General features: G+C 38.7%; 2 protein-coding genes across 2 annotated transcripts in view; one reads left to right on the plus strand and one right to left on the minus strand.

Annotated features, from left to right (window-relative positions):
* Window positions 1-13,501, minus strand: part of LOC116333427 — a 493,334-nt gene that overhangs the window by 14,200 nt on the left and 465,633 nt on the right. The window lies entirely within an intron of this gene.
* LOC120438175 (polymeric immunoglobulin receptor-like) lies at window positions 500-6,058 on the plus strand. Its single transcript, XM_039608616.1, has 5 exons — window positions 500-523; window positions 1,533-1,645; window positions 2,060-2,395; window positions 5,195-5,515; window positions 5,921-6,058. Exons 2-5 carry the CDS (start codon window positions 1,606-1,608, stop codon window positions 5,959-5,961), a joined length of 738 nt encoding a protein of 245 aa, XP_039464550.1. The 5' UTR covers window positions 500-523; window positions 1,533-1,605; the 3' UTR covers window positions 5,962-6,058.

Raw genomic sequence — 13,501 nt, forward strand, 5'->3', positions numbered from 1 at the left:
CACTGTGGCATTACTGAGAGTTGAAAAACTGTCTAAAGTCTTTCATCTTTAATAAAATGATCAGTGTTCTGCTCTACCAGGTGTAACAATTGAGTTTAACATCCAGGCATCCATGAAAACGGAATTTATGACATTTAACGGAGTTAGAAGTTAGCAGGAAGTTAGCTCGCTAGCTTCCATCTAAATACAATATAGCATATCCTGACTGCAGGGGTTTAGAAACAAATTCAAACGTACAGCTCTGCTATCACTTCCAACATAAATGAAGACAGAAAACTAAACAGCAGTGACGTTTGTAGGGTTACTGAAGTTTGGCTAGCTGGTATATAATGATGTGCTACGTGACCGCTAGCGACACAGCTATGTTAGCATAACATAAACAAGCTAACTTTTTTTCCACTCGATAAAAGTTAACGTGAGTGTTCTCAGTGGTCAGGAACAAATGTAATCGCATGGCAGGATGCTGTAAACGGACCAAACTTCAGCCAGGAGAACAACTGAGATAATCCATCCACAATACGAGGTTAGTTATTCATATACTGCTGCATGGGCTGTGCTGTAGTTACATCGTAAGGTTTTAAAAACTGAGCTTAAATAAATGATTAGCGGTAATAAAAGCCGAGGGAGGTCAACGGTGATCACTGACTGTTTTTAGGAGCTTTTTGAGATTAAATAGAAGAAAATACAAAACATTAAACATGTTAACAACACAAAAGCCATATTAAATGCAGACTACTTTAGGCCCGGAAGTAGGATTCGTCGCGTCATCACTGAACAACCGGATACTTTCTGTTTTGTGGGAACCATCTATACATTTTTACAATCTATCCCAGATGTAAACTGGTCAATCAGGTAAAGAAATACAATATCTCTGGGTATCACTTTTTAGCCTGCTGCCCTCGCTGACAGACATGGATATTTATTTTCCTCTTCAGACATTACAAACAGGTTAAAATTCAATAAATCCTTAAAATACACTTTTTACTCGGCACCATTTGGCCAACTGTGCCATTTATTTTAAATATTTAATATTAAATAATTCCAGAGTGCAACAGTGCAAAATGATGGTGATTTCTAAATAAATACATTCATTAATATTAGTCTTTATTCCTAAAAAAAACCCCCAAAGAAATAAACAGGGACATTTGATGATGGATAATTTCTGCTTTCTTGCAGACCGTCAGTTAATAAAATATTTATATCCCCACTGGGGACATAAAATTTACAGGGTGAGATTTGTAGCCTCCTCTACAAATCTCACCCTGAATGCAATGCAAAAAATATTTATGTAAGTTAATAACATGTTATGAAATCAATCATCAACCAATCATTCAATGGGTCAGGAAAAACAGTTCTAGCGTTTCAGATTTGGAGGCAGATGCATAATGTATATCTGTTTTGTACAGCTATACGTTTCATTATCACATCATCATCTTATTTAGTGTATGATGCATGCATCTACAAAAACTTGAAGGAAGTGATAAAAAGGAAACAACTCATTGAGTAACTTCAGTTTTCTGATGATCTGACAGACACAGACGGAGTGAAGAGACACACTGTTCTTCTGAAGTTTAACAACTTTTCTGCATCAGGATCAAAGTCAGAATGAAAATCCTCCATTTTCTATTTTTCTGCTTCTTTTCAGGTGAGGATGATGATCTAATTTTCTCCTTAACCTCCTAGGACCTGGCGTCCACATATGTGGACATCACATTTTGGGTTTTCTAGACCAAAATATTAAATTTCGCTCTACAAGGGCATGGTATCCACTTACGAGGACATTATACTGCCACTGTTCTATACAAATTTAAAATGAATGTCCTCTTATGTGGATTTTATTTCCTAAATATCTCTCTCTCTCTCTATATATATATATATATATATATATCAGGTAATTCTTTGTTTTTACATTCTTCAGGTCCCAATAAGCCCAAATACCAAAGAGTTTGGGTCTTGGGAGGTTAATGCTTTATAAAATACATACATTTATATAAAATATATTATGTTATGATTATCAATCTTATTTTTTACATTTTATTTCGTTTTTTTCATCTGACAGATCCAGCTCGGCTCGTCAAGGCAAAACATAATATCTGGTCTGCTGCTGAAAGAGCAAATGGTACACTTAGCTGCAACTTATTTTTGTCTGGAAGCACAAAGTTTTTCTGCAAGGAAAAATGTGAGCGAGCAGAAGATACCCTCATTAAAACAGATGGAAGCACAGCTCAGAGTGGGAGATTCAGCATTAAATATGAAGATGGAGCTTCAGGAAGTGGAACTTTGCTTTTGTTCTTCACACACCTGATCAAGTCTGACTCAGGAATGTACAGGTGTGCTTTGGGAAGCTCTTCTGTTCCAGATTCTTACTATGACTTTGAGGTCAGAGTTTCAAATGGTGAGTTTGTAGTAAAGTTGACTGAAATTAAAAATGTGGAGACCCCCTCCCCCTTAGGTCTCATTTCGTAATATGGACCACTTTTAGATCAAGCTGTTTAAGTAATTCATACAAGCAACTTTAACCTGCTATGACATGTAGGTGTTCATGTTATACGACATGTAGTAACTGTACTAAAATAACTTGAACTGAATTTTTAGCGCCTCAGTGTAAAGCCTAGAACAGGGAGTGCCCAAGTCCAGTCTCTGAGAGCTACTGTCCTGCACCTTTTAGATGCATCCCTGTTCTGACCAGTGATGGGAATAACGGCGTTACAAGTAACGACGTTACTGTTTCAGTAACGAGTAATCTAACTAATTGCTATTCCTATCATTACAACGCCGTTACCGTTACTAACAACAAAATGTGGCGCAGTCGCGTTACTATTTTTCAACAAACAGAAGGTTGAAGCTGTGCTCAGGTTACCGCAGTTTATATCAGTTGCACGGAAGTAGCTGTAAGTAGTCTTGGCGCTACAGCTTTCCGCGGATGGCAATCACTTTCTTGCAGATGATCACTTTTTGGCACAACACCTGGAGCTAAGGGGGCAAAACAATCGCATGAGTGCTGCTGTTTGGCTGAGGAAGAATAAAGTAGTTGTGGTAAGCCAATCACATGACCACTTCAAGAGGACAAAGTAACAAGGTGATATATACCAGTTTTTAAATTGTGTTGATAGGCCACGTAAAACCAGAGTCGTGATAAACAATATATACGTGTGTTTTTTCCTGAATAGTTTCGTCACGTTTACTGTCTAAGGACAGAGCTAACAAGCACTCTCTGCTTATGACCAAAAAGTAAAAAAAACAAAACAAACAACAACCCGTTCGTGCTGGTGGAAAAATGCACCCTGTTGCCATATCAAAAAATGATATGGCAAAATGACATTTGGTTGTTTAGGGAAGAAGGGGAAGTTTTAGGAGTGACGGCGAGAGAGAGAGAGAGAGAGAGATTGAGTTTTGAGATGTTGAGAGATTTGTGACGATTAGCGTGTTTGGAATGTGTAGTTAATGTGTTGTCTCTGTGTTGTCTTGTGTAGTTAGTGTGTAGTGTTGTGGATAGTTTTGTGTTGAGTGTCAGAACAATGAGGCGACTGCTGTCTCCAGGTAGAAACAGCAGTGATACACCTGCTGCTGTCAGACCTGCAGGTATCAGGCTGTGATGTTCTCCTTTATAGTGGACAGAAATATTTTTTTTGGAGTGACACAAATAATTTGTGTGGTATCTTATTGAATGCAGAACACCTGAGTGTTATGTAAGTAGTTTGAAATGGTTATAAAAAAAAAAGAGTAAAATGTAAATGGCTGCAAATAACTTGTTGTTTGCGAAACTTGTGCATATGAATTTAAAATTGGCAATTTATATTTGCATTTAGAATCTGGTAACTCAGTTACTTTTTTGAAGAAGTAACTAGTAACTATAATTAATTACTTTTTCAAAGTAGCTTGCCCAACACTGGTTCTGACACACCTGAATCAAATGCAGTGTTGGGAAGGTTACTTTTAAAATGTATTCCACTACAGAATACTGAATACATGCCCCAAAATGTATTCTGTAACGTATTCCATTACGTTACTCAATGAGAGTAACGTATTCTGAATACTTTGGAATACTTAATATATTATCATGCTGTTTACAACTACATGAATGTCCTATTGCTGTGATTTATTACTGTTACTGAAGGTACGTAGTACCAAACGTAGTAAAGGGACCTCTGGCTAACACGTCCGGTTCCTGTCGGGCTGGTAGCGAAAACTAGCTTTACTTTGTTGTCTGGGTCAACTTTGCTTTATGGAGACAGAGAGAGGCGTTGAAAGGCTGCTCCAACGGAACTTATTTTTTCCGGAGGAAAACACGAACACAGTGTACAGTTGAGTCTTAATAGCTTACTTACAGCTGGGCTCGTCAGGCACTCTTCTTGGTTGCTGTGGTTATTATTATATTTACATGCTTCCAGCTCCCGTTTTTGCTCCGTGACAGCTCGGACTTTTCCTTTCTCTCCCTCCCTCGCTCACAGACACATAACGGGTATGGTAGTCCATTCTCCCTGCAGCACGGACTACACTGCCCATCAGGCTACATTCTTTAGGGCCATGCCTGTAGCATTCTGCCTTTTAGCTTAGCACAACAACAACAACAAAAAGCGCTCTCTCACCCAGGAAACACGCAGAGAGAGAGCGCGTCACCCTGTAACCATGGCAACCGTAACGCTGCCGCCTGGAACAACATTACGTAGCTGTCAAACAAACCCAAATAATCCTGACCCGCGACAATATGAAACAGGGAAGTACCGCCGTGTATTCCATTTATTTCAACAAAGTAACTGTATTCTGAATACCACCTTTTTAAACGGTAACTGTAACGGAATACAGTTACTCATATTTTGTATTCTGAATACGTAACGGCGGTACATGTATTCCGTTACTCCCCAACACTGATCAAATGTCAGGTGTGTCATCAATATGCAATAATTTTTTGACTCTAATTTCAACTCTCCTAAAACCAACTCAATTTTACATCAACTCCAAGTATCACAGTGTAAAGCAACATCCTGCTTTGGTTCAGATTTAATTTTCTTTATAACTAATTTTAAGCATCAATATTATGAGTTAACTCAGATTAACTCTAATAATTTAATATTAAATAATTTATAAATTTAATATGAAATGATAACTGTGTTAATCTGATCCAGGAAATGTGATCATAATATAACAGCTTACACCTTCAGTTCAGACTGATTAATGTTCTTCTATTTCACAGATCTGGATAAAAATGCTGGTTTTTATCGCACCGAAACTGAAGGAGAAAAAATCACAATGGCATGTTCCAACAACACATATGGACAGAGGAAGTTCGTATGTAAGAATCAGTGTAAGAATGAAGGGGAGATCCTCATTGACACAACTAATAACAAATCTGTGAATGGCAGATATAAAATTGAATACAGACCAGGATCCATGTATGGACTGTATATGAACATCAGAAAGCTGACCAAGTCAGACACAGGATGGTACTTGTGTGGTTATGGAAACCCTCTGTCTCCTGATTCATACGCCAGAGAATATGTTCTTGTCATTGATGGTAAGTATCTTTTCAAAATAGCAAAAACATTTTTCATATTTCATGTGCCTTAAAATACTACTTAAAATAGTACTAATATATAATAGTACTACACTGCCTGAGAGATCATTATACCTTTCTAACATCAAACAGGTTTTGACAAACAAAAAACATGCCCATGTTTTTGTTGTTGTAGATTTCCCAGTTTAATATGTAACAGTACTAACTTAGCTATCAGCTGATTTAACAAGACTGCGATTGAACCCGACTTCACAGTTTATCAGAAAGATTTTTATTATGAACTAAATGCTATATTTTGTCTTTGGTAAATTGTTGTATTTGACAGTATGGTAGTATTTTTATCATTATACTGTATTTGCATGTATCTCTATAAAAAAGATTTCTCTGTGTGTTTATTGTTCACAGATACAAACCCAGTTATTTCCACACCACAAGGAACAGAGTGAAAGTGTCACTCCAGGAGTCTCTACACATTACACTTTATTTTTTTTTTTTAAATAAACAATTGTTATGTTGAGGTGTCCAATCGATCTGTAGTAATTAAGGTAGCTGGTAATAAACTGTTCACACACTACATTTAGACCAGATTAAAAAAAGTCTGTGATTAATTTGTGATTAATTGCAAGTTAATTATAGACAAACGTGCTCTTAATTGCAATCAAATATTTCATTCAATTTACATTTCGAGTTTTTACACAGCCTGCTGTTTACTGCTGCTCACATGGACCAACAACCTGGTCTCAAAGCTGTTCTGGATATAGTCACCACCAGTCACCATCACATGATCTAATCCTGGTTTTCCTGCAACACTCACAGTTTATACTTTATACTCAGTCTACAATGAAAGAAATAATGTCTGGTTTACCTTTTTCCTTATCATTTAAACCATGGCACCACCTTGTGACAAAAATAGAACATTTCTTCACCCCTGAAGAATAGAATAGAATAGAATAGAATAGAATAGAATAGCCTTTATTGTCATTGTACAGGGTACAACGAAATTGGAGTGCCACTCCCTTGTTGAAAAAATACAATAATAAATATAAATGTAAAATATAAAAGGTACAATAAAACAAACACTAGTAAGTACGATATATACAGGATAGCAGCATTAATATAATGACAGTGACAGTATCATGTAGCTAAGCAGTTTCATTTGTTTTTGTGCTTATTTACTACGGTGATAGCTCTGGGAAAGAAGCTATCCCTGAATCTGTTTGTTCTGATTTTATGTGACCTGTACCGTCGGCCTGACGGTAATAGTTCAAACAGTTGATTGCTGGGGTGAGAATGATCCTTGATGATATTGCCAGCTCTGCTGAGGTACCGAGCATTTGCAATGACCTCCAGGCTGGGCAGAGAGCAGCCAGTGATCTTCTGGGCTGTGTTGATGACCCTCTGCAGTGCTTTCCTGTCTGCAGCTGAGCACCCTGCATACCATGTTGTTATGCCGTACGTTAGGATGCTCTCTATGGTGGCTCTGTAGAACATTTTAAAGCATGAAATATGTTCAGAGCTGTCATGGTCCTGGGTCATGCGACCCAGTGTTTTGAGTTTTAGTTTATTTTGATGTTTATTGTTTGTTTAGGTTCATTAAGTATTCTAGCTCATTTGTTAATATATCACCCTTGTGTTAAGTCTCTCTTGCCCTTCATGTGTGTTATGTCTGTGTGTCTTATGTTGTTAAGTTCTTGTAGTTATTTCCAGTGTTGGGACTAACGCGTTATTAAGTAACGCGTTACAGTAACTACGTTATTATTGTGGTAACGAGCACGGTAACTAGTTATTATGCCAAAATCAGGAACGCGTTACTCGTTACTGGGATTTAGATAGGCTCGTTACTCGTTACTCGCGGTGGTGGATATCGCGGAGCTTCCACAGATTCAATAACATTAGCAAGTGGTGGAAGCCAGCAGGTGGATGAAGGAAAAGGGAGGCAAGAGGAGAGACCCGAAGCGGCCGCCGGTCCGCGTATCAGGTGAACTGAACTTCAGGTAAGAAGTTATGACCTGCAGTCTATCGGAGTCAGATATAAAACAAGTTTAGGTGGAGTTTATTTTCGGTATGCTGCATGCTAGCTAGCATGACGGGGTTTCTATACAGCTGGGTGGGTGCTATGTTACTGATGTTGAACTTTATTTTGTTCATACGGTTAATTATTAGAGTTGCCAACCGTCCCGTAAAAAACAGAATCGTCTGGTATTCAGAGAAAATATTACGCGTTTCGTACTGAGGTGAAAAGGGACACAGTTTGTCCCGGACTTCAGCTACAATGAAAAAGACACAAAGCTGAAGCTGCACAGCTGCCTCTTCTTCTCTCATTCTCTCCCGTTTCTACTTCTATCACGAAACTGATCAATGATCAGCTGATCGGCTTTTCTCTCTTGTTTATTTATCGCCCACTTTGCGCCAGAAAGAGGAAACCAGCGGATGTTGCGTTAAACAACAACAACACGTTTAAGCTTGATCAGCTGTTGTTAGAATTTATTTAATATTAATTTCTAGTATCAGCTGATGTTTGCTGGAGCCACAGCTGTAAAGCTGCTGGTCATGATATCGGTTTGGTTATCTGGTGAGAGGGAAACATGCAGATGAAACCAGGAGATGTCCTTACTGAATCATCAGAGCTGAACAGATGATGGAGAAACAGGTTTACCTTTTAGGTGACATGAATGAGTTGAAGGGAAGTTATGAACTGTTTCTGAGAGACAAATAACACCAGGATCCTTTTCTAAGTAGCTGACAGCTGGTAACTGTGCAGGGGCGGGTCTAGCAAAGTGATGCCAGGGGCCCAGGTAGGGCATTAACAGGAAAGGGGGGACAAGGAAATACTTTTCTTTATTATTCTCATTTAAAATGTCTCGCTTTTAAAAAATAATTATCTGAGTCTTACAACAAACGATTGATAGATTGATACATATATACCATCAGAACAGTGTACATCACTGTCACAACAGTGTTTATTTTCATTCAAAGGCTTTATGATTTTTCCTATAATGGTGGGCGGTCTCTAGTCAAAATGCCGGGCATTTTTTTGTCCCAGTCCAGCTCTGTATGCAGCTCATCTGCAGTCTGGTGTTACCTACATCTTCCTATTCAGAAGGCAGAATTTCCAAGTTCTGAGTACAATCAAAAGCACCACGACTGCAGTTTTGTGTTGGATGTAAAAAGCAGGCTAGAATCATGGCGGCGGTCAACGACGGTCCAGGCGTGGGATTTCTCTCGTGGAAATGTGCACATTATTATTTCTTTTCTATTGGTAGGTGGCACAGTGCACTTGTGGCAAGTAAGCAAGCTAGAAGACTGGCAGTCTTGCTGGGTATCCAGTTACGGAAGCAACACATTAACAAGAGAATTCTGAGTAAAACCAAAGTTACTTTCCCTAGTAACTAGTTACTTTGAAAGTAACGAGTAACTTGAAGTAACTGAGTTACCTTTTTAGAGAAGTAACTAGTAATGTAACTAAGTTACTAATTTAAAGTAACTTACCCAACACTGGTTATTTCTGCCATCTTCCCCTGTACTCAGTCTCCCTGGTTCTGCGTCTACGTGTCATGTTTCATGTCTATGCAGTTATGTTAAGTTCATGCCATGTTTCATTTCCATGTCTATGTCTGCGTGTTTCCTGTTTTATTTTGGAAGAGTCTGGTGTTCTTTGTTCATTGTAGTTAGTGTTACTCTCCCCTGTATTGTCATTATGTTCCATTCTAGTCAGCTGTGTTCTCATGTGTCTCCACTTCCCCCGATCGCCTCATGTGTGTATTTAGTCCTCAGTCTTGCTGTGTTCAGTGTCGCGTCGTCTGTGTTCTCACCTCCATGTTTTCACGGTCAGTCTATGCAGTGATCATCATAGTCTCTGAGTCGTCTTAGTTTGTCACAGTATTAGTTTTCCCAGTTTAGTTATAGTCTAGTTTAGTCACTCTATCCCTGCTTTGTTTGTACACTTTGTCTTCAGCCATAATAAAGGCTCGCTTTCTGTTAAGTTCACTCCCGTCTACTCACTTGTGTACGCATCTGGGTCCATCACACACACCACCGCACGGCCTGTCTCCGCAGACCGTGACACAGAGCAAATTAAAGTTTGGGGTTTTGATCTGGTTCCTTCCACTGCAACAATGCAATCACATCCATGTTTCCCCAGCCTGTCACATCTCTCCTCGCGCCCTCTTGTGCTCTCTCAGTTCCTCAGCCTAAACGATCTCCTACCTTTTGCCCCCGTAATTTGGGGCGTTGGAGCTTAAGAGGTTATAATAATTTTATCATTCAAGTGTTATTAATGTGGGAGAAAGTACTCAGGGCCTTCAAGTTACACACTATGAAAGACAGAAACAAGTTTAATATTCAGAAACCTAAAGTATGTATCAGCAGCAGAATGGAGCTAAAAATAAATGTTTGTTTCAGTTCTATGAAGCTTTGAGTATTTTGGATTAGTAGCACTGCTGTGTTTGTTGCATCATATTGCTGTAATTGTTTATATGCTTTATATATTCTGAGGTAAGTTGATCTATAGTGTTACATCATATTCTATAAGGATGTTTGATAGGTTTGTAACTTGAACCTATTCGCTGGAACGTTGAAGGCAATGTGATTACAGAGCAAGCAAGACTCGAGTAGGCAACATTCTTTATGTTTCACGTGCACGGGAGAGAACTGGACAGGCGCCGTTCCTTCGCTTGACCCCAGTTGCTCTCGTCCGTTCCCCCGTAACACTGCTCTTTTATTGTGGTTACATGAATATGCATAGGTTCATTAACATATGACATCTTATAGGTATACATGTGAACAAAGAATACCTTGTGTGTGGGGGTCAAACTGTGACCCCAGGAAGACTCCCCAGAGCCGTCCATCTAAACAAAAGGCACTTAGACTAAAACAGACATAGATACGTTTATCCTACCATAAAACAATAAGACAAGGTACGACCTCTCCCATGCTCCTAAAATGTGAGTGTGAAAGTCAGAGAGCTCTGGAATGCACACAAAGCTTGCAGACTATTAAGGATCAAACCTCTACCAATCTACACCTAATTATAAAACTCTAAGAATATATAAGTAGATATTTCTAAGCATAAATGACAATCACAATACAAATCTAACAATGTTATGTGTTTGTATACTTTCTGTCCAGTTGAACCCATTTAGCAGAAGTCAGCCTGTTTCTCAGGCCGAACACAGGACACACATGTACACTGATACTGACAAGCCCCCCCCCCAATCATGATTAGTCCCTAAAAGTGGGACTGTATTTTTTTTTTTTTGCTACAACACCGGAACAACTGCAGCTTTCCGTAAGCAAACACACAAACTGTTTGTATGCAGTTAAAACACTTCAGTATAAATCTGAAGTGATACGATCTGGGGTGTTCAACAGTTACCTAAAAACCCCAGTAACAGAGAAAAGGAGCAGCATGTTGTGATGTGTTTAGCACTGTTGCCACTATTGTCATCTAGTGACATCTTTGAGTACTGCAGAGTAGAGTACAAACTGACTATTTAAATCAGAATAAAAACAAAATGCTGAGTTATCCACTTTTAATGAATCGGTCGTTCCCATTTTTAAACTAAATTTAAAACCAACATTTATTTTTTCTTTGTACATTTGTAATAGTTAAAGCTCTCTAAGTGCAGCCTGTAGGCTGACGGTGGCTCTTGACTGTAACCAGAGACATTTCATTGGTCAACAGTTAATTATTAAAAAGTATTAAAATACACTAAAAGTTACTTAGTTTGTGTGAGTTTTTTTTCTTCCTGTGACACCTTTAATCCCACACTGGCTCCTTCAACAACATCCTTTCTCCGCATGACACATTTAATTAGTGAAGCTGTCTCCTCTTTCACACAAGGAGACATTTGTTTGACTTGTTCTGCTTGTTGACCCGAACAGTTATTCTGACAAAGAGAAGCACCAGCGTTTGCAGTGGATTTTGACACAGTGAAATAAAAGGGTAAGTGTGCTGTTGCAAAAGACAGGCTTCAAAACATTCACTGCCATATTCAAACATATACAAAGGTCTTGAAGCGCATTAAGTAGAATCCATGCCTTTCATTTTTCAAAGAAATGTGTGATTTACAAACTTGGTGCATTTTTCAAAATGAGCTGTCAGCCAACACCTATCACAAGCTATCACACATTTTATTTATTTCTAACTACCATGTTATAATAAAGAACACAAGCAGAACAGCACCAGATTAACGAGCTTCATATCCCTGAAAATTCTTACAATTGTCCCTGTGTGGGCATCATCCCTGTGTCATTCCCCAACTTGGATTAAAAACATTTTGAACCATGATGACTCACACATGTGTCCCTGATGAATGACCTCTCAGACCAGCACGTTCTCACTCCTGAGGCATAATATTTTTCAACACTTTGAAAATCAGTGCCCAAAGTGGGGAAACATAGCACCTAAACCTTTGAGTGCCAGTAAGTCACATTTGGAGAATTTAACTAGCACACAGATGACACCAACACTTTGGCCTGTTATGAACTGCCGCGGAGCTGTTTAATTAAATCCACAGTCCTGCCTTTGCTACAAAGTCTACTTGACTCTGCTGTATGCTGTGTAAATGTGACTTTTGGACCAGGTGAAATCTGTGAAGCAGAAATAATATTTTATTTTAACCCTGGTTGTGGCCAATCACATTATATGCTCCTACTACAAACAATAGCGGCTATTTTATTTTATTGTATTTATTTATTTATTCATATTTATTTTGGCTGATTGAGGCTGTTCGTGCAACTGGTGTGTTTGTGCAGTAGGGTTAACCACTGATGACGTATTAGATTTCCCCTTTCAAGTCTACTAATAAGTTGTGTTTTTACTACGAATCTGAAGGCCTAAAGTGGAGGTGACTGGGTGCCCTGGTGGTGGGATATTCCGTGGTTCGTTATTATTTTATGCATTCGCTCACTGGTAATCCACGGCTCTGAATGAGGTAACAGTACACGTGCAAATACACGATTATCTCTAGTGATGTCTGTTTTACATTTCTGTTAATAAATTGTTTATTTTAAACTCTGTATCTCAAGTGTTACAAACCGTAGAAACTATGCAAATGACCAAGAAGGCACTAACTAGATACTGTCTGTGTGAAATTCCCAGGTTGGCGTTGTCGGGTTTTCCCTGTTACTGTAAAGCTTTAAGCTCCCGATCGTCACAATACCTTTGTATATGCACATTTTGATGGATTCTGGCCGTTTGGTCTGGGTCTGGCCTTGTGAGCTGACAAAACTGACACACTTTGTAAAGTTAAACATAGTCAGTGATCAGACCCCTCCCCCGCGACCCACACACAACTATTATTATTGACAATAATAATAATAATAATAATAATAATAATAATAATAATACAGCCCACGTATTTGAAAAACGCACAAAGAAAGCAAATGATTCTCCACGTAATTCTGATCTTACTGCAGCAATTTAGAACAACTGCTCCAATATGTTCGCTCATCTGTTTCGGGTATTTAACCGAAAGTGTGCGAACTGTATGAGGAGAACAAGGTGATTTAAATAATGTGTTCTTTGGTCCGTTAATCTGTAGCAGTGCATACAGCTGAGCTGATGTAGGGATGCTGTAAATGTAGCACCTTACACGTATTTAAATAAATAAATACGTATTTGAAAAATTGTCAAACTCTGTTGCAGATTGTTTAGTTAATACAGTTTACATAGATAAAGTTCAGGACACTGTACAGATCGTGTTTGATTTTGTGTGTTGAGCACTTTTCACACATTGTCACAAATAAATATTTTTAAGGACACAACGATGAGGCGTTTGCTTTACTCGTAATGCGTGGGCTCGGCTGTTCAGCTGAGCTAACAATAGAGAAACGAGGAAGTGGTGGCATTCTATTCTCGTCAGTCACCCGCGTCGTTTTTTCTTTGGTTTCTTCCGTGTTTGGAGCCATGTGCTTGACGTCAAGTCTGAGCTCTGGATGAGCAGGAATGTGGATCCTACCGCAGATATCCGGACAAAATTTTGA

The sequence above is a fragment of the Oreochromis aureus genome, linkage group 3 (assembly GCF_013358895.1).
Source record: "Oreochromis aureus strain Israel breed Guangdong linkage group 3, ZZ_aureus, whole genome shotgun sequence".
In the NCBI taxonomy this organism is placed as follows: Eukaryota; Metazoa; Chordata; class Actinopteri; order Cichliformes; family Cichlidae; genus Oreochromis; species Oreochromis aureus.

Bases quoted from the DNA above. Each gene is read 5' to 3' on its own strand.
- LOC120438175 (XM_039608616.1), top strand. From the start codon at position 1,606: ATGAAAATCCTCCATTTTCTATTTTTCTGCTTCTTTTCAG. The intron at 1,646-2,059 runs GTGAGGATGATG...TTCATCTGACAG, and splicing joins ATTTTTCTGCTTCTTTTCAG to ATCCAGCTCGGCTCGTCAAG. The intron at 5,516-5,920 runs GTAAGTATCTTT...TATTGTTCACAG, and splicing joins ATATGTTCTTGTCATTGATG to ATACAAACCCAGTTATTTCC.